Source organism: Mustela erminea, chromosome 2, assembly GCF_009829155.1.
Source record: "Mustela erminea isolate mMusErm1 chromosome 2, mMusErm1.Pri, whole genome shotgun sequence".
Lineage (NCBI taxonomy): Eukaryota > Metazoa > Chordata > Mammalia > Carnivora > Mustelidae > Mustela > Mustela erminea.
This window is the reverse complement of record NC_045615.1, coordinates 77,982,891-78,007,763: the sequence shown is the minus strand read 5'-3', so window position 1 is coordinate 78,007,763 and position 24,873 is coordinate 77,982,891. Positions and strand designations below refer to the sequence as shown.

General features: G+C 34.7%; 1 protein-coding gene across 5 annotated transcripts in view; it reads right to left on the bottom strand.

The window, feature by feature from the left end:
* The window catches only part of KIAA1109 (KIAA1109 ortholog), a 216,829-nt gene that overhangs the window by 97,234 nt on the left and 94,722 nt on the right, over positions 1-24,873 (bottom strand). For all 5 annotated transcript variants that reach the window (XM_032333325.1, XM_032333327.1, XM_032333326.1 and 2 more), the window contains exons 30-43: positions 23,273-24,110; positions 20,509-20,579; positions 18,545-18,718; positions 18,110-18,230; positions 16,617-16,763; positions 16,093-16,220; positions 15,573-15,772; positions 12,665-12,862; positions 11,310-11,521; positions 6,673-6,824; positions 6,068-6,218; positions 5,742-5,894; positions 3,626-3,866; positions 2,323-2,465 (exon numbers count right to left, since the gene is read on the bottom strand). In XM_032333325.1, coding sequence (XP_032189216.1) covers positions 2,323-2,465; positions 3,626-3,866; positions 5,742-5,894; positions 6,068-6,218; positions 6,673-6,824; positions 11,310-11,521; positions 12,665-12,862; positions 15,573-15,772; positions 16,093-16,220; positions 16,617-16,763; positions 18,110-18,230; positions 18,545-18,718; positions 20,509-20,579; positions 23,273-24,110 — 2,929 coding nt within the window. The remainder of the gene's footprint in view (positions 1-2,322; positions 2,466-3,625; positions 3,867-5,741; positions 5,895-6,067; positions 6,219-6,672; positions 6,825-11,309; positions 11,522-12,664; positions 12,863-15,572; positions 15,773-16,092; positions 16,221-16,616; positions 16,764-18,109; positions 18,231-18,544; positions 18,719-20,508; positions 20,580-23,272; positions 24,111-24,873) is intronic.

Genomic DNA, 24,873 nt, shown 5'->3' with positions numbered 1-24,873 from the left:
TTCACTTATTTTAACAATGAATTATTAATTCCCTTTGAAATCTGAAGAGTGTGTCTGGTGGCAAGATATCGATCCCAAAATTCTTAATACTATACTACTCTTATTGGTACCCTGATAATGAAAATCTGTGAGATTCTTTGTAGAGTTCTTTTTCTTTCTTTCTTTTTTTTAAATATTTCATTTCATTTATTTATTTATTTATTTAAATATTTCATTTATTTTTTTGACAGACAGAGATCACAAGTAGGTAGAGAAGCAGGCAGGGTGGCGGGGGAAGCAGGCTCCCTGCTGAGCAGAGAGCCCGATGTGGGGCTTGATCCTAGGACCCTGGGATCATGACCTGAGTGGAAGGCAGAGGCTTTAACCCACTGAGACACCCAGATGCCCCTCTCTGTACAGTTCTAATATGCCAAAAACCATTTCCAGCAATTCTCTGAGGAAAATTTAAAAATTGCAGAATTGCCCATCTCTATCTGTTCTGACACATCTAAGGTTAGAATTTCAGATCAGTTTAAAATCATACAAGAAAAGACAATACAGACAGAAAGATTCTGAAAAGAAGAGATCTGAAACAAAGAGTTGTAGTTCAATTTTTTGGAGGACTTCTATCATTCATTCAAGGAATGTTTGTGGGCTAGGAAAAACCATCAAATGGGAAAAAAAATCTGAGACTGATTAAGAAGTTGAGAATTTAAAAGTATCCTAGCTTTGAACTACACTATAGAAATAGAATAAGCCTAATAATTCAAACTTTTAAAAAGTGTTTTTTAAACTATTTTTAAAGCAATATTAAACTATTACTGAATGTTTTAATTAAAAGAGCAATACCTTAAACAGAATAAAAACTTTAAAAGCACAAAGACAATCTAATAAATTGTATCCCTTGAGCTCCAGTCTACTAGATTCCTTCTCCTAGAAGTACTCTTGTTTCTCATCTACTCTCTTTAAATAATTTATAACTATATAAGCACATGTACATATTTATCCTTGTTTAAGACACAGAATACATATTGTCCTATATTTTGCTTTTACTTTAGGCATTTCGGTGACCATTCCATATCCACTTAGAGATCAACTTCATCTTTCTGAGGTCTTCACGGTATGCATTTGTGTCAGTGGACACTAGATTACTGGCCCTCAAATAGTCATTTATATTGGTTCCATTATTTTCTTATTATAAACAGTGTTGTAAAGAACATTATTGCACATGTGTCTTTGGGCATTTATGAGCATTCATTTCTTTAGAATGAATTCCTGGGCATGAACATACTGGGTGAAAGAATATTACATTTTAAATTTTGATACAGATTGCCAAATTGGACTTTGAAGAGTTTGTGACAATTTACACTCCCACCAGTACTGTAGAAGAGTGTCTGCTTTCCCTTATCTTCACCAACATACACCATTCAAATGTGTTAGTGTTTTCAATCTGATCGGTGGAAATGAAAATCTCACATTTTAACTTACATTTCTTTAATTTTAAGAGGATACATGTTCATATTTGTGTATTTCTCTGTGAACTCCCCATTAACTAATTTTCTATTTGTGTTAGTGATTAGAAAAAAGATCTTTATATATGCAGAAATTAGCCCTTTGTCATGTGTCCTTCTATTTTGTTTATAATAATTATTTTTTTGTGTAGAAATTTTATATTTTAATACGGCAAAACTGTTAGTCATTTACCTTATGGGTTCTGAGCATTAATGTAAGTCTACACTGAAACTTTCAAAGAAAGTTAAAATATTGTCTGTCCTTTTCATTGCTCAGAAAAGGAAACTAACAAAACATAAATAACCCATGACAACAACAAATAACTTACATGCTTATTACGTGCCAGGTATTGTTTAAGCATTTTTCACGTATTAACAGTTATTTCTTGGCATCCATATTCTAGAAAAAGTTACCATCGTAATCTCCATCTTACAGATAGGGAAACTGACACACAGTATAGTTAAAAATTTGTTCAGTCACAGAACAACTAAGTGTCAGAGGCAGAATGAAACCAAGGCTGTCTGGCTCCCAAGGTGGTAGTTAACCACCTTGCTATATACATGTCTTACCAAGCACTGGATAAGTTTCTTAAAACAGTGTAATTAAAGTCATAAAATAATTCAATTCAAACTGTTATGTTGCTAATCATGTTCAACTATAAAAATATTTATCATTACTCAATTATTAAATTATTAATTCTTGAATATAAAATATTCAATATAAAATACTATTTGAATATTTAAATTTAAATACTTAATATTTGAATTTGAGATATCAGAAATTTAGGTCTTCCCTGGAAGTCTACTTTAACCAGAAACAACAAAAATGTACCTTTATTTTTAATGCAGAGTCACTATGGGTATGAGTCTTAGAAAGTTTCCTCATTATTTCAGCTCCAGTAACAGGTCCAGAGCCACCAGGTGGAGGACGGTTGGCTGTTCCTTCTAATAGCATTGTGTGTTCACTGACTGTGGCTGAAACAGTAAAAAAGAATAAGTGGGCTATAGATTATCATTTTCTTGAAATATTAATACGAGTGTTCCTGGTGGTAAATTACACTCAACTTTACATATTCCTTGAGTAAACAAATTAAATTAATTAAATTTCCTTGAAATTAATTGTGGAATCTGCTATATTATTTTTTGTCTTTCTTTTACTTTCCCAACCCCAATCTTCTCACTCAGTCTCAAGAAAGAAACAAATAGCTTGAATTTAGTCCCTCCACACCTCAGCCAAAGGGTTTAGAGAGAAAAAACCAACTAAGCTAAAAGTATAGAAATTTCAGATTAACAAAGGAATGTGCAGATGGTTAATTAGAAGGGAGCCAATATGAGGTTTGGTATTATGACACTGAGATCAGGACCTGAGCCAAAATCAAGAGTCGGATGCTTAACCAAATGAGCTACCCAGGCAACCTTCCTCATAGCATATTCCCGTTAAGTATAAAGTTTTTTTTTTTTTTTTTAAAAGACAATTTAAAAAGCTGGTTAATGTATTATATATCAGTGTTCTGAGACCTCTAGTTTTAAGGCTACTGTCCTTTTTCATGGTACTTTCAACTCTTCCAAAATATCATAATTCAGTATTTTTTAATATTACATGCTGTGATAACAAAAATTTTCCTCTGAAAAAGCATTAAAGTGTGCACATACATTTCTAAAATGCACATCTACCTGTATTCTGGCATAGTCATGATGCTGACAGATTTATAGGCTGAATGCATGACTCTAAATACTACATAAATGCAGAATCAACCAGGCACCAGGTAAAATTCAAAGACTTCTTTACGTGGTGTAGGAAAGATGATGAACAAATATAAATATGAATTTTATTTTTTTTCAAATGTGAATTTCAAAAGGAAGTTAACATGCTTCACTCAAATATTCCCGCTATGCAAAGATGTCTGTTATTGTATGGAATAGATTAAAGAAATCTATCATATTTCATGAAATTAAATGTAAAAACCAAAAGTCAGTATAAAGATTCCAACATTATTATCATTCCTTTGGACTAATACAAATCATACTTGTATACTTAAGCCATAACATTTTCAAATTTGGGACACAAACGATCAAAATTATCACATACATATGTTACCAAGGTATAATATTTGACTAAAATATTTAAAAATTACCTGCATCAAATTCAAATTCTGCTCCATCAGCACTGGTGTCACTTTGAAGACCACCTCCATTGTCTAGCCCAAGCCCCTCTTCATGTTCGTGGTCCACAGCTGATTGAGGTTTCAGTGGCTGAGCTGGTCTATGTAAACTAACTCCTTTAAAGGCTGGTGTCACCACAATAAACTTCATCCACTGTCTTGCCAGTGCAACTAAACCTTTCTTTAAAGTTACCAAAGCAGGAAGTCCATCACTCTGTAATAACAATGATGAAATAATGTTACCACTTAAGTGCTTTGCATACATTTATTCATTTAAATCTCATAACCCCCATTTAGAGATGAAGAAACTAGAATCTATGTGTTATAATTTGTCCGCAAAACAGAGTATTTCAAGCTGACAATAGAACTCAATTTCTAAACACAACAGTGCGTCTTTCTGTCATAAACAATGCAGTACCAGGTGACTAAGAGGCTAAACATGGGGTAAAAAATTGGAATTCTCCTTAAGAAGTACTAAATCCATTTTACCTTTATTGTTCTATTGAGGAAATCAAATGTATTTTGAGCTATCCAGGATATTCATTAAACAAAGAGGAAATGAAATTACTCCCTTCAAAGATTAGGTAACCACCACTATTTTTACATTAGAAAAAATAAATCACTATGGTTAAATGCTGGACACAGATGGATTTGTAACTTTTTTGAAAGTTAAATATATTATCAGTAACAACTACATAATTTAGAATATACTTTATCCCACATGGTAATGATTATAAGAAAGAAAATTTGGTTATTCTTCCAACTGACACCTTAGCCTAAGAGTAAAATATCCAAATCCCCTCCAACCCCTTTCTTATAATTCCCTGTGTTAAGAGAAATGGCTCTAATTGAAGAGAGCTATTTATTGAACAACAGAAATCACCTCGTTTACTTTCTGAGGAACATCAGATCTCTTTGCCTGTCCTTTCATTCTTAGACTCACGTAATGAAAGCCATATTGTGTATTTTCCTCTTACATTAAAAGTTTTATCTCGGCAGACCATCCATCCATGGGAAATGCCTGCCATTCTGTTTCAAGGTCTCTTTGCCTGTGACTAGACAGGCAAGTTAGCCTTGCACTGTGGACCTCCAGTCTTCATTTCACAGGGTAGGAGTAAAAAGCATTATAGTAGTCTCAGGTCCAAGTACCTTTTTCAAATCTACCATTTACTAGAGATTCTCTCTCATTGGAGGTTATCAGAAGTTTGACTGGCTATTACATATTGATCCTAATTTGGCAAACCTTTTGTGCATTTTCTATTGACCAAAAGGTTGGTGAGATGAGAGATCTCAAGTTCTAAACCCCAAATGAAGAGGTGTTACCTTCTATAGTGCTTTTCTAGAGGCAGACATATATTATATTCATTTTGTGTTATTAAATACTCTCCCCATAACCATTAACTAGCCCTTCTTTTATTAAACATTTCTGTGAAATTTCAGGCTGGTGATTCTTGCTTGAAATTCTTTATACTTCTGGCTTCTAAGACATTTTTTCTTGATTTTCCTACCTCTTCCTTTCCCTCCTCAGCATTCTTTGTAGCTCTCTCCACCTTTCTTTCATGTCCCCCCCGCCCTTTAATTTTGGTGTACTTCAGATATCCTTTCTTGACCAGCTTCTCCCTCAACATACTATCATTTCTAGAAGGCTCATCCATAACCACAGCTTCCAACACCTTCATGTTGGCACTTCTCAGATCATTCATCTCAGCCCATTGCTGTCTGTAAGCCCGTATTTTTAACCATATTTCCCCTTTGGACTTCCCAGCTGCATCTCAAACTATGGGCCAATGAATGGCTCTTCAAAAGGACAGAAGCTTCTTCTTCTTCTTTTTTTTTTTTTTTAAGATATATTTATTTATGTTAGAGAGAGACAGACAGACTGGGAGCATGAGCAGGGAGGGGAAAAGAGAGGGGGGGATGAAAAAATCCCAAGCAGACTCTACATGGAGCCCAACACAGGGCTTGATCTCACAACCCTGAGATCTTGACCTGAGCAAAAACTAAGAGCAGGATACTAACTGACTGGGCCACTCAGGCACCCCAAGAGTAGAGGCTTCTTTAAAGCTAACATATGGTTTCAGTAACTCACCATTGTAGCATCATCAATGATGGAGTAATTTGCCTGGTGCAGGTAGTGATGTAGTATATTGCACAGTAAACATGAAGGATTTTCTTGGAGAAAACGGGCAACTTTTGTAAGTCTGTTGTATTTACTTCTTAAGGGAAAATGTACACTTTTATTCTGAAACAAAACAAAAACAACAGATACAGAGTGATGTATCAAAGATACTGCAAATAGAAGACATCCAGTAATCAGGAACTTGCAGGTCTGTTGTTTTCCAACAATGATGAATAATTAGAGATCATGTTCTCTAATAAACCGTATCGGATACCTTGTACTGTTGATAGACATACCTCTAATGCTTCTGTCATTATGCATCCCATAACAGCACAAATTCTCAAGGTACCCTCAGTTTCTAATTTGTTTAAGGATGATTTGAGTTGATCAATGGGAACAAGCCATGCACCAACAGCTGGAGTTGCAGTGCTTAAAAGATTCAGCTGCCTTTGAAAATTTAAAAAAAAAAAAATTATAAAAACAACTGTCAAGACTGATATTTCAAACAATCTTCCACACTTACTATACTTAATAGCCATTTTACTTAGGCAAAATTATTTTTCATTTTGGCTATCAGATAAATCATAAACATGTAAGTAGAAAATGTGAAGAAAAGATAACAGAAAAGAAGGAAACATACTAAAACCTATTAGACGTGACAGTGACAGTTCATGGTGGCATGACATATAATAGTAAAACTAAAGCCCTATGAAAGAAAAAGGGTCAAACAAGATAAGAATAATGTCTACAGAAAACATAAGGTAAGAAAGATGGTAAGAAGGTGGCAACCCTAATGCTATACAGATCAGAAAAATAACTTAAAAATAACTGAAACAGAATTGTAGGTTATTTAAAATGAAAACAAATCAAGGAATAGTACTACATGTTTAAAACTTTTTACCTAGAAAATGCATGTGTAGGAGATCTCACATTGGTGGGAGCTGCAAAACTAAACCAAATTTCCTTGATGGTCAACTTCATGCTACATGAATCTGGAGGTGGAGGCATCAGAGGTAGATCTTTTTTCAAATCATCAGATTCAACTCCTTCATCCTACATAAAATAAAAAACCAAAAACTTCTAATGTATAGCTGCTTAAAACCACTAGTGCCCAAGTAAATGTTTAAAGCACAAGATCTTCCCATCGAATCAAGCTCTACAGGTGACACCTTTATATAAAACAGGTAACATAAACCTTGCTCAGCCTAACCCTGATTCTGAGAAATACCTATAGAGCCTTGAAGCTCTACGGAGCAAAGACTGAAAAACCACTGCACTGCAGTAAGCCGTAAGTAAAAGATCCAGAGCCGAATGCTTCTCTTTATCACTTCATTCAATTACATTTGTTTAGGGATGTTTAAGTATTTTTTTTTTCCAGATGAAAAAAGTGAGAGAAAGAGGTTTTGTGACTTGTCAAAATTCATACAACTATTAAGGAGAATGAATGATAAAATCAGTGTCTTCTACTTCCTACAACAATCTGTTTTCCATTCCATTTTAATAACATATTTCAAATTTCCAAAAACAAATTCCACAAAAATACTAGTATAGTCCATGTTCAAATAAATACTCTATAATAAAATAGTCCTATTTATCTTCTATACAGCAATCTGAATCAGTGTTAAGAAGTAGTAATTTTTTAAAATGTATAATCACCACTTTTTTTTTTTTTTTTTTTTTTTTTTTTGTTGCTGTTTATTTCTGAACCAAAAATGCTGGTGGATGGAGAGGATCATATCTTTGAGACCCTTTCGGAGACAGGAAGAGATCACTGAAATCCCCAACAGGCACCAAATGCTTCACTTGAATGACAGAAGCAAAACATTTGGCGACAAGGCTATAGTAAAGATTTTTTGTTTTCCTTGGATCAAACTTCTATGAAAAGAGAGTTACAGAGTCAAAAAGACACATTTATGTGTTACAGCCTTGAAAACTACAAGTACTAGCTTCATATGGCTCTTCATTATTAAATGAATATGGGATAATATGAAAATTTCACTCGTTAAACTTTTGGACCATTCCAACAGAGGAAGCCTGTAGCAGGTTACTGAAGAGGGAACTGTGCTCTTCGTGCTGATTCTGTCTCCATCATGGGCCCTCAGGAAACTGGTCCAAGCCAAAGAATAGAAAATGGTAGAGCTGAGCATGAAGGAATTGAGCATCTTAAAGTTGAAAGGGACTTAATACAGCTCTTCCCCTGTAGGTGACTAAAGGAAAGCCTCTGCCTAGGTGGCAAAGACTTCTTCCTTATAGCTCACTAGAAGCTCTACAAATTCAGCTTCAAATATAATTCTCCGTGAATCTGTTGGGTACACACTATGGAATGCACAAATTTGGAGGCTCCTTCTTCAGGCTAAATACCGGGCTTTTTTTTTTTTTTTTTTAAACCTATCTCCATAGATTTTATACTAATGTACTATCTATCTTCATTCCTTCCTTCATTTAATCATTCAATAAACATTTATTGAGAAGACACCATGTGCCAGGGACCCTTCTAGGTAATGAAAATACAAAGATGAATAAGATTTTATCTGTACCTTCAAGAGGCTCACATTCTAAATCTATCTGGTGTGATTACTGAGCCTTTAACAAAGAAATGTACAAGATGCAGCAGAGACAAGCACAGAGGATATGCCTCTACCCAGGAAGGTCACAAAGGGCTTCCCACAGCAGTGAGGTTTCAGCTGAGGCCAAAGGATGAGGAGCAGTTGGGCAGGCAGACAAAAGGGAACAGGGGTCCAAGAAGGGAGGGAGCTTTGACCAGACAGGTGGGGCAATGCACAGCACCCTTCTGTGGGGTTAACTTGCAGAAAGACTAACACAAGAGATGATAGGGGCTGAAAGTTAGAGGGTCTTACAAGATTTTAAATATGACTAAACCACTCACAAATACTTTTTTAATAAAGGGGTTTAAGATGGTTGGGGCTATAGAATTCACCTTTTAGATAACTGCTCTGTCTCATTTGTAAATCATCTCTAAGGCTCCCGTCAGAAATCGTAAAGCTGCCTTAACCCTCTTCAAAGGTGATGAGGGTAAGTGTCTGAAATAGGTATATACAGGTGTTCCATCAGAGACAAAATCCTGAGCCAAGTAGTCCACAGGGCTCCCCAGACGAGGCATCCCAGTGTGGCCTGTCCAGTTGTTCCTGTGAGAGGAGCTGCCCCTGAGGGTTCCGCTCCATGCCACCTTCCTGCCGGGCCCTGCAGCGCTCGGCTGGCTTTCTACTTTTTTTTTTTTTTTTCACTCTTTAGAATGCAGGGAGGTAAGCATAATGTTAAAGAAATAAACAAAAAAGTCTACCACCTGTTATGTCTCTTCATAGTTCTCTAATTCACTTTTAGTTATTACTGGTCAAGATAAAAGACTGGCATTTCCTCATGGGATGATTAAAGAATGAATATCCACAAAACAGCTCTGAATCCTAAAACAATGTGAACTATAGGCAATAGTTCACAAAACAATGTGAATTGTAGGCAATAGTTATTTTAAAGTTAGCAGATGCTAAATATAAGTCCACATTCCTTATCTGCAGCTCTAAATCTTATAACATACTGAGAAATCAAAATATTTTTGTGTAAATGTGGCATCAAAACCTGATCTGAATTTGGTAAGAGGCTATTTATCCCACTTGGAATTTTTATGAATGTTGTGCTGCAAAAGTATTTAAATATTTCAAGACGGAGTGCTGTCTCAGATTCCATTAGGAGTTTATGTGACATATAAAACACATACCATATTACCTTTCTGTTAAAGGAAAAAAATCTGAATTCTCAAATATATCTGTCCTGTGGGTTTCAGATAAGGTTGTGAGCTAGGCACTAAGGTTTATAAAAGATAAAGAAGACAGTTTTCAGGAACTGAAAATTTTTTAAAAAGAAGGCAGCTTACAGGTAATAAGTAACTAATTATAGTATGTGAAGCAAAACAATAATAAAGTTGGATAAGTTGGATTTAGGTTGACTGAATTTTTGGTACCTATGGCATGTGTAAATGAAGATAGCTAACCAATGGGAGAGTTAGCATCATCAAATTATGGAGCAGAACTAGAAAATGAAGTAAATCAGGGAGTGGACATACAGAATTCCAAAAAAAAAAAAAAAAAAAGAAAAGAAAAGGGAAAAAAAAGGTAGCCAAGAACGACAGGGGAAGAATACCCACACTGAAGCACAAAGAACTGAGTGAGGACATGGACCAAGAAAAGTCAGAGAACCCAAAGAAAGCAATGTTACAAAATTTAGGGATATTCAGCAAAGAGAGGAGGATCACAGAAATCAAGGATGACAGCTGAGTTTCTGTCAAGTATTTCAGTGGGATAGAAGGAGAAGGAAACAAGAGCTGGGTTCTTCCCAGCTCCTTTGTCCAGTGAGAAGCTATTATATTTTTAAATTTCCTTAAAGTGCTAATCCCTGACCACCACTCAAATACATCCAAAGACCTCACAAGAAAACTGTGATTAGACTCCTAACTATGGGGTGCCTGAGTGGCTCAGTGGGTTAAAGCTTCTGCTTTCGGCTCTGGTCATGATCCCAGGGTCTTGGGATCAAGCCCTGAATTGGGCTCTCTGCTCGGCGGGGAGCATTCCTCCTCCTCTTTCTCTCCTTGACTCTCTGCCTTTTTGTGATCTCTGTCTATCAAATAAATTAAAAAAAAAAAAAAAAAAGACTCCTAAATTATGCATCAAATCAAAATAAGTATTTCAAAAAATAAACTACCAGAAACCTGGGTTTCAGAGATGATTATGCCAATGAATGGTGGATATCCATAACAATTCTTAATCAAAAGGTGTTTTTTTTCCCTCTTCAATTGGTCTAATTTCCAAATGATCAGAAGTGTATGTACATATGTGTTTAAAAACAACATTTACCAAGTTCTTACTATGTACTAGACACTGAGTTAAGCCTTTCATATATATTATCTCCTTCAATCTTCACAAGTCTAGGTCAGTATCCTTACAATACTATTAGAGACAAAGAAACTTCAAAGAGGAAAAAATCTGTACCCATCGGTTAGTGGTACAACTCTTTTGTAATCTAGAATTTTGAATATTTTTATTATTTCTATTATTAATAATCATGACATTCTACCATATTAAATATAATAAATGAGTTATATATAAGGTATTCTTCAGGACTCTAGCTAAAATGGGTGGATACTAAAAATATTTAGAACTTACATGAAATACTACCAGTGACAAAACTAAGTATTTAAGTGAATTCTGCTAAAATCCTTGAGACAACATCAAAGCGATGCCTACTTTTCTGAAATTCTATTAATTCATTAATTCAACAAATATTATTAAGTGCCCAATATGAGCAAGGCATTAAACAAGGTACTATGATGGATAAAAATATATCTATGGTACAGTACCTATGCTTCAGAAATTATGTTCTAGTAGTATAATCACCAAAATATATTGAATACAATTTAAGCAAAAATTCCAAATACTGAAAGAAGCAAATATACTCCAGAAATTAACTTTGAAATGAGTAGCTTTGTTATTTTTTTCAAAGCACTACTATGATTAAAAATTCACCAACTTGTTCATCTGAAACAGAATTTCCATTTAAGTCTGAAGAAGGGCTTATTCGATCACAAGGAAGATTATCATCAGAGACATCAGTATTATAGCCACTGCCAGTTGGAGAATCAGAAGAATTATTGGATGTCAGCACTCCACCTCTTTCTGTGACATTAGCTTTACCCATAATTCCAAAAGTATTATATAAAACAGCACCAGACTGTCTTCCTCCTGTAAGAGAGAAGGAACGTATTCATTAAAAACAGTGGGTAGGGGCAACTCGGTGGCTCAGTTGTTAAGAATCTGCCTTCGACTCAGGTCATGATCCCAGGGTCCTGGTATCTAGCTTCTCATAAGGCTCCCTGCTCAGTGGGAAGCCTGCTTCTTCCTCTACCACTCCCCTCTGCTTTTGTTCCCTCTCTGTGTCTCTGTCAAATAAATAAATTAAATCTTTAAAAAACAAAATTAAAAAAACAGTGGGTATCTCAATGCTGTACTCTACAGTACCCATAAAGATAAAAAAATAAAAATAAAAATTCACAGGGGTGTCTGGATGGTTCAGTCGGTTAAGTTTCTGCCTTCAGCTCAGGTCATAATCCTGGAGTCCTAGGATTGAGTCCCGAGTCGGGCTCCCTACTCAGTGGGGAGTCTGCTTCCCCCTCTCCCTCTGCCTCTCCCCACTGCTTGTGCTCTCTAATAAACAAATAAGTAAAATCTTTAAAAATTTTTTTAAAAATTAAAAATTCATAAAGATCTTTTTTTTCTCACCAAAACTTTGCCCTTATCTATAAAGGTCATGTAAGACTGGATTATCAGGTAAAGAACTGTAGGCATACTTGATTACTATTATATATATGACTAAACCTAAAAGTTTACATATAACTTATAACTCAGCCTTACAACTCAGCCTTCCTTTTTTTATATATTACTCAATAATGAAGAAGAAAATTGTATATAACTGTGAGTTACATAACTGTAAGTCAGTCTGTCACTGGATAAAGGATTTACAGTATTTTCATCATTCCAAACTCTCCTAATAAAAAAATCCAGTTTCCAAAGATGCAAACTGTCAAAAGCTAGGTGGCTCTATATTTTATTCAAAAAAAATTTTTTTCTGAACCACAGATATTTTTCTTCAGGCAGTAATGTTTTGTATGTCTACATGCTCTGTTAGATTTGAATCACACACTGAAGGGGAAGTCCCACTTACAGAATTGGGATGGGGCACCCACCCTGGTAAATAATCCCAGGTCCCAACTTTATGCTTAAATATGCAGATTCGGGTTATTCAAAGTCACAATTGTTCAAAACATTTTAGCAATGTGGGACCAATCTGTCCCTCACTTAAGCAGAAATGGAAGAAAAAATGCTTACCTTTTATGGTTAAATTTTCAAGTCCACATTCAAACATTATCCAACCCCATTTTTCTTGGCTGGGACCTATTCGAGTTACATCTGGAACAGCTTGCTGATCAGTTTCATCCACAAAAGTAAACTCATCCAACTCTTCAAGAGTAAATAAAACTTTGGACTTCTCAAAAGGAATAGCAGTGATGGCACAGGTACCAATATCTATTACCAAAAGAGAGCAAAATGAGCATCTTTAAAGACAGGTTTGCATTGTTTTAAAAAACATTTAGACACCGTCTTTGGGGTGATCCGTGGTGGACGTTTTGAGGGCAGCTGACCCATACATAGCCTGCGCATCCCAGACTGCCTCCTGTGGAAGCCTGAGCCAGTCGTATAGCTTTCTCCCTTTGTCTCATAACCATGTCCACCAACGAGAATGCTAATTTACCAGCTGCCCGCCTTAACAGATTCAAGAACAAGGGGAAAGACAGTACAGAAATGAGGTGGCATTGAATATGGAGCTGAGGAAAGCTAAGAACGATGACCAGATGCTGAAAAGAAGAAATGTAAGCTTGTTTCCCAACCATAACAACCAGGACACTGTAAATTGGTCTGTTGATGACATTGTCAAAGGCATAAATAGCAACAATTTGGAAAGCCAGCTCCAGGCTACTCAAGCTGCTAGGAAACTATGTTCTAGGGAAAAACAGCCCCTCATAGAAAACATAATCCGGGATGGTCTGATTCCAAAATTTGTGTCCTTCTTGGGCAGAACTGACTGTAGTCCCATTCAGTTTGAATCTGCTTGAGACCGCAGGGAGATTAAAAAAAAAATTGGGGACACTGTCTTTCTTAAAAATGTATCTTAATACTGTCAAAAAGAAAGATAAATGAAGTAATCAACTTCTGAAATAATGTCTAATGTCCTACAATTTAAAAAGCGCCAGAATCACACTGAAATAAAAGGGAGGAAAAAAGATTCCATATTTAAGAAATAATTGCTCAGAGGCAGAATGAATTCATTTCTGAAAGATTATAGGTACTCTAAAAATCTAAAGTAAAAAAAGCTCCTGAATAATTCAGCTTCATGGTAAATTATTTTTAAATACTTTCTCATCATCTTACAAAAAAAATCATTCTAATTAATTACCCAGCTACAACAAAAACATTAGAAAATAGGGAAATTATAGCTTTTACTAAAGGACTGCTTTAGACTAACACATTTTATGTAATTATAATTCATAACAGACATTGCCATAATTTCACCACTTATAATATGATATGGAAACTAACATCCTGTATGTCTGGCAAAGGCTTATGTTCTATTTACTTTTTTTCATTTCTTTCTCTGATTACTGCTAATAAATACAGAAAAGAAAAAAAAAAGATGAAAAAATGTAAATTTAGCACCCAGAGATAACTTGTTTACAATCAAATTAAATTTCCTTCTAGCTTTTTAGAGATTATTTTACAAACAAACCAGCTTTGATTCTGGTATTTCAAATAACAGTAAACCAAGATAATTTCCTAATGGCATTAAAAATTCTTCAAAGATACTATTTTAAGCTACATAATACTCCATCATATGAAAATACTATATTTCACATTTATGGTTAGAAAAACTTTCTGATCAGAGAGTAAATATTCAGCTAAATTTTTCTATGCTTTTCTCATTATTTATTTTTTATATCTGCCTTTAATTCCGTGAACTTATTCTTATTATGAAATAAGGTGAGGATTAAAGTTAAATTTTATTTAAATTTTCTGATTAAGTAATACACTTGCAGAGATCAAAGATACAAAATGAGTGAAAAGGTATACAATGAAAAGCCTCTGACACACACCCAAGGACATACTTCCTCTTCCTATAGGTAACAAATGTCATTAGATTATTGAGAATCCTTTCACAAATATCTTCTGAACATGTAAGCAAAGACAACTACATTTTTCCTTGCATTTTTATACAATGTTCAGTGTACCTTTCAAAATTCTATTTAGTTACTTCTTGCACTTTTGTGCAATTGCAAACTGGTTATCAGTGTACATTACAGAGCTGACAGAAGTCTTTTTGTATTCCAGCCACTGTATTTTGTACCAGCTTTAGGACGATAGATCTCAGGTAGCCAAGAAAAGTCTCTTTATTTGGAATCCTCAGTCAAACTTTGCTCTCAAACACAAGGATACTGAAAGAAGATCTGAGAAAGCCACAACAGTTATACAGACCCAGAATACAGAAAAGAATCATGGAAACTTCAGAGCCTACAGAATACAATGAGCAAAGTCAAGGTAATCATTTGTACATTCAGGATTCGTCATCTGTCCCACATGTAGATTTTAGCATAGCAATCGTCTCTAAAAGACTAACTAACTCCATGTTTTCTAGATTGAATCTTTGACTGTCTGAGATCATTTAAGCTTCTAAATGCACTGAATTACATCAAAAATATTAAAAGGGTACGTGACATCTCTGGTTTTCTTTTTCACCTCACCAGGGACTTTATTTAAAAGGCATAGCCAGATCTATCATTCTAATTGTTACTGTATTTTACAAACTTGACTATCTGCTTTCGATACTGCAATTAATTCTTTTTAACGAAGTTGTGCCAACAGAATGATTTTAAAAAGTAAGAAAGACAATAAAGATTCATACTCTCTCTTCTTTAATGAACAAGCTGATACCATGAAGAAAACAAGAGATACAAGCAGTTCCTAATTGGGACCATACCACTTACTTTCCTACCAAAGTTTAACTTTCATTCTCATAGAACATGGTAAATAAACAGCTAAATACCCATGTGCTCAATATATGCAGAAATACCTTTCTATAAAAATACTCAAATTGTAGCAATATTTGAAAAAAATCATGTTTCCTTTTGCATTATCCTCTTACATTTTTACATGTCAAAGAAAAAATATTTGTTATAGATCCTACCTGTTGTATCAAGACCTCTAAGTTGCCCATGAACTCGATGAATATTTAACTTGGCTGCAATTTCTTTGCCTTTTTCTGCTCCGGCATTTGATCTGAGAGATCCAGATGACTGAGGCTGCATCTTAGTGGCATGGACATATCTATCAAAATTTGATGTTCTACCAGGTTCTGTATTATTTGAAGTCTCTTCAACTATACCTCTTAATAAAAATTAAAAAAAGTATGATGGTTAACATTTAAATAATATAGTTCAGTAAAAACATTTAATAAGCAGTTATTTTAAAAAACTGCACTGTTGTAATTAAGCCTTTATTAATAAATTTTTCATTGTTTACTGAAAAACAGTATGAGTAAAAACAGTAAAAACTTTTAAAAATAACTTTTGTTATCTATAGTAATACCTGAAATTCCAATACCAATTTTGAGTTTAAACATTAGAATTTTCAGAAATGTATTTAAATGGTTATGGCTTACTTTTATAGCCAACAAGAAAATTATGGCTCAATAAAATCTTTCTCACCTGTTCATACGAACTTGTGTAGCAATTCTGTCAAAACACAATGCTACTAGAGAAACATGAGTCACACTTTTACTAGGAGCTGTACTTGGAGATTCTTCCACTGAGGCTTGTAACAAACATAAGTTTACCTAACACACAAAATGTCATAAATTTCAGAGATACAAAGTGAAATATTATCACTTAAACATAAGATATACAGGAAAATGAAAAACTACTGTTAGGAATGGTATATCTATGTGTCTGAGAGTAATGAAGATAAAGCTTATAAACAGAGACTCATTGAGTAATCATAATTCAATTGTTACTGGATGGATATGTAATGTTTTAGTAAATAACACCCAATATTCCATTTACGTAAACTATTTGTATTATTAATTTTTATATTAGATCATTAAAGGAATAAGATACGTATTTTTGATATGATAATCCATTCTACCGCCATTCAGTTTAGTAAATTCAGAGGACAAAAACAAGCAAAATGTTCTCCTCTTTCAGGAAAATTTTTTAAAATATTAAATGGTTACCTTTGGTATGCTAACATTAGCCTGAAGACCTTTAATTGTTACATTATCTTGCTTCATTATAAGACTTGTCTGTGCTTGTCCTTGATTAGTCGTTCCTATGGTAGCATGTTCAGTTTTTATTCCTCTAACATCTTGTTTGGAAGATAGCTAAAGAGATTAAAGCAGAATTGTTATTTCATAGAACTTTCATAATTTCCACAACGTCCACAAAAGCAACTTGCTTATTCACTGTGCTCCCTTCTGCCCATCTATGTGCCGGCTGCCATCCCAGCTAGCACCCATGCTCATAAAGTCCAAACTTCGAATAGCTAAGAAAAATACTGGCAGTTTCAGGGCTGAGAGAAGTTATATAAAATAAAGTGAAACCAATGTAGAGAGAAACAGAAAAAAAATGGCAATAAGTATTATTTTAGAATCACTAAAATGTATTTATTTGATAGTAGATTTTGGATTTGATAATTGGCTCCTCCTTGTTGACTGGGAATATTTTCAAACTGATGTATACTCCTCTATCCTCGGAAATGCCAATGTTTTGAACAGTTGGATCATTAAAAATAATCAGCCTCATTTTACCTTACCTCTGGTCTCTTGCCTAAATATGACCCAAATAAATTTGAAAGGCAGATGGAGAATCACCAGAAGAGCATCAGGATATGACTGCTAAGAAACTGGCTCCATAGCTAGAGCTACTGCATAAGTAGACTATCACATACAGGAGATGATGACTTGAGTCACTGAGCTGAACAAAAATAATCTCAAAAATATTTTTTTTTCTGTTTTAGTGGGCATCTGTTTTGCCTGCCACTTTATTTTCCAACCTAAAATCATACCCATTTTTTAATAATCTTTTTATTATGTTATATTAGTACAGCACATCATTAGTACTGCACAGTACATCACTAGTTTTTGATGTAGCGTTCCAAGATTCATTGTTTGCATGTAACAATCTGTGCTCCATGCAATCCGTGCCCTCCTTAATACTCATCACTGGGCTCACCCATCTCCTCACCCCCTACCTTCCTAAAACCCTCAGCTTGATTCCTGCCTGGAGTCCATAGTCTTTCATGGTACCATGATAAAATAATCTCAAAAATATTAAGATATAAATGATCTAATCACAGAGAAAAGCCAAATTATATGCAGCTTTGCTGTCTTAGAAACTGAATGTACCAGCCTGAAGAATGCTCATTCACTCAGGACCAAAGTTCTTTAGGAAAGGCTTACAATTAATTAAGCTACTTCCGAAATAAAAGAAAAAAATAAAGCTACAAATTTAATAAATATTTTATTGCTATTTAATCCACAGTATAGTTACATACATTATCTCTTAAGAAGCCAATAGCAAACATATAAGGACTTTTTAGAAGTGTCCATGTGTTCCAATTTAAATGGCTAATAAAATTTTAATATATTCCATTTTTTTTCAAGTTCAGATATCATATATACATGAAGAGTACTCAACTTGCTAAATTCATTGAATAAAAAGTTCTTACATTTTCTGAGAAGGTAGTCTTGCTATTTTGGACAGCTTCCCTGAGGACTTTGGCATGGAGATCATCTACAATTGCAGCTGGATGGCGGGTACTAGCACAATGAACCATTGCTTCAATGTACCTGAGGGAAGAAAAATAGTACAGGAAAAACCTAAATATCACTTAATACTATGGCCTAGTTTATCTAAACTGTTCTGTTATGTTCCATTCTAGAGTCCATTCATGGTAGTTTTGTCTCCCTCAGTAGATTATAAGCTCCTTGCAGGACAGAGAAATCTATTATTTTTAAACCTATTTTCATCTTTGTGCAACCAAAACAGCCATCATCAATATTCTTCTTCATTAATATGTATCACATATGATAATTATATCACATATACTTAATCGTTTACTAAAACATTACTTAAAAGTTATATTCTTCAACAAAATTAATACCTGTCTAAAGCTTCGGCTACCAGGGGAGTCAGAACAACATCAACAGTCCCTTTCACTTCAACTATGGCTGTGGTCCTGGTCTGAGAGACTGGCTGATCCAGGGTCCACTCTTCTGTCAATGTTTCATCATCTGTGTTATCAACAGTTTTCTTTTCCAGAGGGGTATATGGTGTACTATACAATTTAATAAAAAAATATGTATTAAAAAGACCATGAAAAAGAACAGAAGTTAGAGTTTCCTTAAGATGAATAATCACTCAAATACACATTTATTTCAACTAAAATTTTCATGGAATCAGACTAGATGCTTGATAATCCCAAATGCTTGGCAGAGATAGGTGAGATGCAAATATGCAAACTGATCAAAGATGGTTAATACATCAAGTAAGAAGAAAAAGGTCAATATATTTACTTGATGGGGCTTTTCCAAATTATGAAAATTACAATACTGAATTCTTATTAGTTCCCAATTTTGATATGCCAAGTTATGGCTTGCATATTAGGTCCAACAGAAATGCTAGTGGCTGCTAATAAATGTTGGCAAAGCCATGACAGATAACAGAACTGAATTATTTATGGTAATTAATTCATTTTTTAAAAATGTTCCAGAGTGTCTGCCTTCGGCTCAGGTCATGATCCCAGGGTTCTGGGATTGAGTCCTACTTCAGGCTTCCTGCTCAGTGGGGAGCCTGCTTCTCCCTCTCCTTCTCCCTCTGCCTGCCACCTCCCTTCCCTCACTTGTGTGCTTTCCCACTCTCTCTCTGTCAAATAAACAAATAAAATCTTAAAAAATAAATTTTTCAGAACTAATCTTATTTTTCTTTCATTTTCTCAAGGCCCTGGACAATTCCTCCATATGATGGCCAATGAAATGTTACTTATAAGAATGAATAAATTAAAATGAGAAGCTGTAAAAAAGATGAAATAAAATAAAATGCAGGGCCAACTATTTACTGTTTATAAGAAAATATACTTAAAGTGTAAATACTATAGGCAGGTTGAAAGTTAAAAAAAAAAATAGTAATAATGGAAAAAGATACTCCATGAATACATATGTATCACTCAGCCTGAGAAAGCTGAGGTGGCTGGATTAATATCAAAATGGACTTAAAAGAATTATTATATGTGCTAAAGAGGAAATTTAGGTAATGATAAAATGATATAAGCAGACATATCAGTGTGTAAAAACTACTAAGAGTTTCAAAATACATTAAGAAAAAACTGATAGGGGTGCCTGGGTGGCTCCGTTGGTTAACCGACTGCCTTCAGCTCAGGTCTCTGATTCTGGGGCCCCAGGATCAAGCCCCACATTGCGCTCCCTGCTCAATGGTTGAGTCTGCTTCCCCCTCTCCCTCTTGACCCTTCCCCCGATCATGCTCGCTCTCTCTCTCAAATGAATAAATTAAAAAAAAATCTTTAAAATTTTTTTAAAAAACTGATAGAACTGAAGGCAGAAATAAATTAACAACTTTAATTAAACTTTACTTTCCCAGAAACTGATAAAAACGGTGAACAAACCAGTAAGCTTATAGAAGATTTGATAACACCATCCACCAACCCTGCCATGTGTAGGACACTACTCCATCCAATAACTGCAGAAAACACTTTCCTTTCTACCGTTTGTGGAACACTTACCAATACAGACCACAAGCTTGGGTACAACACAAGTCTCAACAAATGTAAAGATCAAAATCACAAAGACCATACTATGTGATTACAAAATGAAATTAGAAATTAAAAAGAAAATGATATCTTTTAAAATTCTCAAGTATGTGGAAATTAAGCATTGCATTTCTAAATAAACCATGGGTCAAAGAATTAAATTAAAAGGGAAAAATTAAACATAAATAAATAATAAAGTTTATAGCCAAGTAAAGAATGGCTATTTCTCAGAATAAACTCTACATATCTAATAATCAATAAAGACTGACTTTAAACTTCAAAAGTATGTAACTTCTACTTACTTTGAGGTTGATCCTGAAAGTTGCATTCCTCTGTCTAGTAAAGAATTAGCTGTGAGCCCCTGTTTGATAACCTAAAATAATATAAAATATTACTCACAGTCTAGAATCTTAATGTTATTTGATCTCTAATTTTATGCTATCAACTGGCATTTGTGAATATCCAAATTACCTTGTTAATATGATTCTGATATGTTCAACAAAAATACTTAACATATAGAAGCACCTGGGTGGCTCAGTGGGTTTCAGCTCAAGTCATGATCTCAAGATTGTGAGACTGAGCCATGTGTAGGTATTCTCTCTCCCTCTCTCTCTACCCTCCACCTGCTCATTCTCTCCTCCCTATCTCTAATAAACAAATCTTAAAAAAATACTTAACAGACAAATTGAGAAATATCATATAAAATATGAATTGGCAATTTCATTTTCTGACTATTCAGATAAATGACAGGGTAGGGTTGACAATGAGGGTAAAAGACTATACAACTAAAGCTCAAAAGTAAGTGCTTCAAATCTTTTTCCTCCTGAATTCCTCAACAAACTGAGCTTTTCTTAAACTAATTTTAGAATGTTCTCCTGGCACAATCAATTTTTAAGTAGGAAAGACTCTCAGAGAAACATTAAATTATAGGAAAAACTAACATATTGTATGTCCATAAAAGAAAACAAATAAAATAATACATTTGATTATTCAAACCAAACTGAATCCTTTTATATGTTAGACAGTTATTCAGATTTAATAGAGAAAAATAACTTTCTTACAACCTATAATCTATTTTGATTTATCTAAAGATATGAAACCTTCCCTGACTTATTTATTTCAATGATTTGATTGCCTAATCAAACTAGAAAGATTTACTGAAAACACTAAAATAATTCTAACTTCTTAGGTACAATTCTGTATTGGAAGTACCACTGAGTTTTATACTGGAAAATTCATATACCTACATACTTTCACATGGAATAAAGAGAACATTTTGCTATCTTAATGGACAATTTATATTGGGCAAGAGGCACAACTTTAAAACCAAAACTTTGGGGGTACTGGGTGGCTCAGTTGGTTAAAAGTCTGCCTTTGGCTCAGGTCATGATCTCAGGGTCCTGGGATGGAGCTCTGAGATAGGCTACCTGTCAGCAGGGAGTCTGCCTGTCCCTCTCTGCAACCGCTGCTCATGTTCTTTCTGCCTCTATCTCAAATAAATAACATCTTAAAAAATACACACACACACACACAAAACTTTGTAACGGTCACTAATGTTTCTTCTTCCTTCAACACATATTGCTCAAATGCATATATATATTTTTTTCCAACTCCATCTATCACATTTCCAGCAGTACTTAAGTCTAGTCCTGTCACCTCTTACACAGTCTGCTGCCAACAGCTTCCTAAGTGATCACCCCACCCTTCTCACTTCATGACAGTTCAATTCTTCTACTCAGTATCCAAAGTACATGAGAGCACATTTCCTTAAAGCTCTCACGGGTTTCCTAATGAAATTTCAATGAAATTGTAAGAACTGATACCACGGTCTATAAGTTCTTAATGATCTGTACCTTGTTTAGGTCTCTAGCCTCAAAAAGAGCAGTCTCCCTGCTAACTTACTTATGTGCACTGACTTCTCTCCCACTTGAGAATTTTAGCAAGGCTCCTGTCTGTGCCCAGGTCTTCCCATCATCAGTTCCTTCTCATACTTTCAGTTTAGATATTACCTCCTCAGTTAGATCTTTCATGTCAATACAATATAGGTAGCTCCACCCCCCCATTATTCTCTATTCTAGCATCTTTGGATTATCTTCGTAAGACTCTTCTCAACTTGTAATCATATACTTACCTGTTTTATCTATTAACTGTCTGTCTCCCACACCTAAACTCTAAGTCCTATGCCCATTTTCCTCATCACTGCATATCAAATGCCTGGCACACAGCAGTTCATAATAAATACTGAATTAATAATATGTAAATTAACTATGTAAGTATATACCACATAAGATTCCTACACAGTTACTCAGTTCTATCAGATTTTATCTGCTTAAGGGGGGTGAGGTTATGGACATTGGGGAGGGTATGTGCTTTGGTGAGTGCTGTGAAGTGTGTAAACCTGGCAATTCACAGACCTGTACCCCTGGGGATAAAAATATATGTTTATGAAAAATTAAAAATTAAAAAAAAAGATTTTATCTGCTTAATTTTGTTCTTTAAAATCATAAAAAATTCTCTTATAAATGTATAATTTCATAAAAATAGTTTTCATATCGGCTATTATCACTAGTTTGTTAATGTATTTTCAGTTTTCCTTTAAAATGCCACTACAGAATTCATTATAGAAACAGAAAATAACCAATTCCTGCTAAACTACAAAATCTCAAATGTCAAGTGCATGGAATTGGATTTGCACAGTAGCAGTTACAGATTAAGTAAAAAGAACACCAGCTATTAAAAACAATTTCAAAATTCTATTTTTAAGACACGCAGAAATTTGAATTCAGACTTGATCTTAATCTTAGAACATAATGTAGACAGAGACTATATATTAACTGATTAACATTGTGACAATCAAGTCTGAAACTACTCCTCAATTTGAGATGTTTAAGTTTATAATACTCATCAATAACCCTGAGATTTATTGTCACACATGAAGCAATGACTTCAGAAATTCTTTCTTTCAATAAGGTAGTTAAAATGACTCAGAGAAAAAATTTAGAAACATCTTAAAAACTGATTTAGCTAAGTAAACCTAACAGTGGAAACTAATGATTTAGTTTATACCTTAAAAGTTGGAACAGAAAGCTGTTCAAATGACGATGAGCTTTCTTCACTGGTTGGAGTATCCAGATCAAGGGGACGATGCAATGATGACTTGGAGGTTCTTTTGTTAGTAGGGTGCTTCACTGACCAATTAATTACCTGGAACTGAGTAAGATAAGTCTGATAACAATTCATCACAGGTTGTTGAGAAGTAATCTGTTCACTCTCTACTGTTTTCTCAACCTCTACAACATACGGATGTTCTATAACATCATCTTCTCCACCTAATGCAGAAACAAATGAAGCCTGGGAAGGATGAGTTTTGAATGGCAGAGTTCGGGGATCCTGAATGGTCTCTCCATGGCCAGTAAGTGGTCCCTCAACACTGTGATATATGGAACCCCTACTGTAGTCAATCTGCTGTGTTTGCTTTTTCTTCTTTTTTCTACCTGGATAAGTTCCAGGGCCTTCATCACTGCTAATGGGCTCAAATTCCTCGGCTGCAGAAAAGTAGGCTTCACTATCAGCCATTGACATGCTGGAATCCATTGACCGATATTGGTGAAATGAATTGGAGTCTGCCGATGGTGTGTATGGAAATGAACCAAAACTTCTTCTCTGCTTTGGTGAGTCTAATACATTCTCATCACTTCGGGAGACATCACTACTAAACTGAACTCCAACTGTAACAGGCTGCTTGTCCCCATAAAAAGCAGCAGTAAGGCTCTTGGTACTCCCAAGTCGAGTGGAACATACAGAAGCTTGTCGTTTCAAGGGAGATCTCAAAGGAGATTGACCTACTGACTTTTCCTGAGTATTAGGAGACACGGGGCTGTTTCCTGGAATTTCTGTAGGAATGCTAAAATGGAAAGCAAAGCTATTACCATTTACTGTACATCGTATAAGTATCAATAGAAGTACTTATAAAATCTTTATAGTAATTTAATCATTTATTTTGCAAATAAAGGAAAATCTAAAATTTTACAATGAATTATCTATACAAAGTAGCAAAACAGCACAACAAGTGTTCATACCTCATGTAGTTTCAAATAAATCGAGGCAGTTTACAACATAATAAAAACTTAAACCCAAAGTGTAATCTTCTATCCATGATTTGTGGACACTAATGCATTTATACCTTTTTTTTTTTTAACATCTTTTAAAAGTTTGTCTAACACAATATATCAGGGGCCCCTTTGAATAAATGAGAGGGTCTGAAGGAGAGGAAAGAGCTAGAGATAGCCCCACTATCATCACCTTTAGAAACTGGTGCTAGTGCCATTTACTGAGGCAGAACAAGTTGAGCATGACAGGTACAAGGTCATTTTTTATAGGCTAAGTTTGAGGTCCCCATGAAACATACAAACAGAAATATCAAAAAGGTAGCTGGGCCTAGAGGCACAAAGTTTTGGCTAGAGTTTTAGATTTAGAAGATGTTGGCTACAGATCATAACTGAAGCCAAATCATCACTGAAACTATCTAGGGAAACAATATAGAATGAGTGGAAATAAAGGTAAAGAACAGAGTCTTAAGCATCCAGAACATCTAACAAATGGCCATCTGAAAGAGGAAGAAAAGAAGAAATGGAGGACATGGAAATAGGGAATAAGAAGGAACAGCA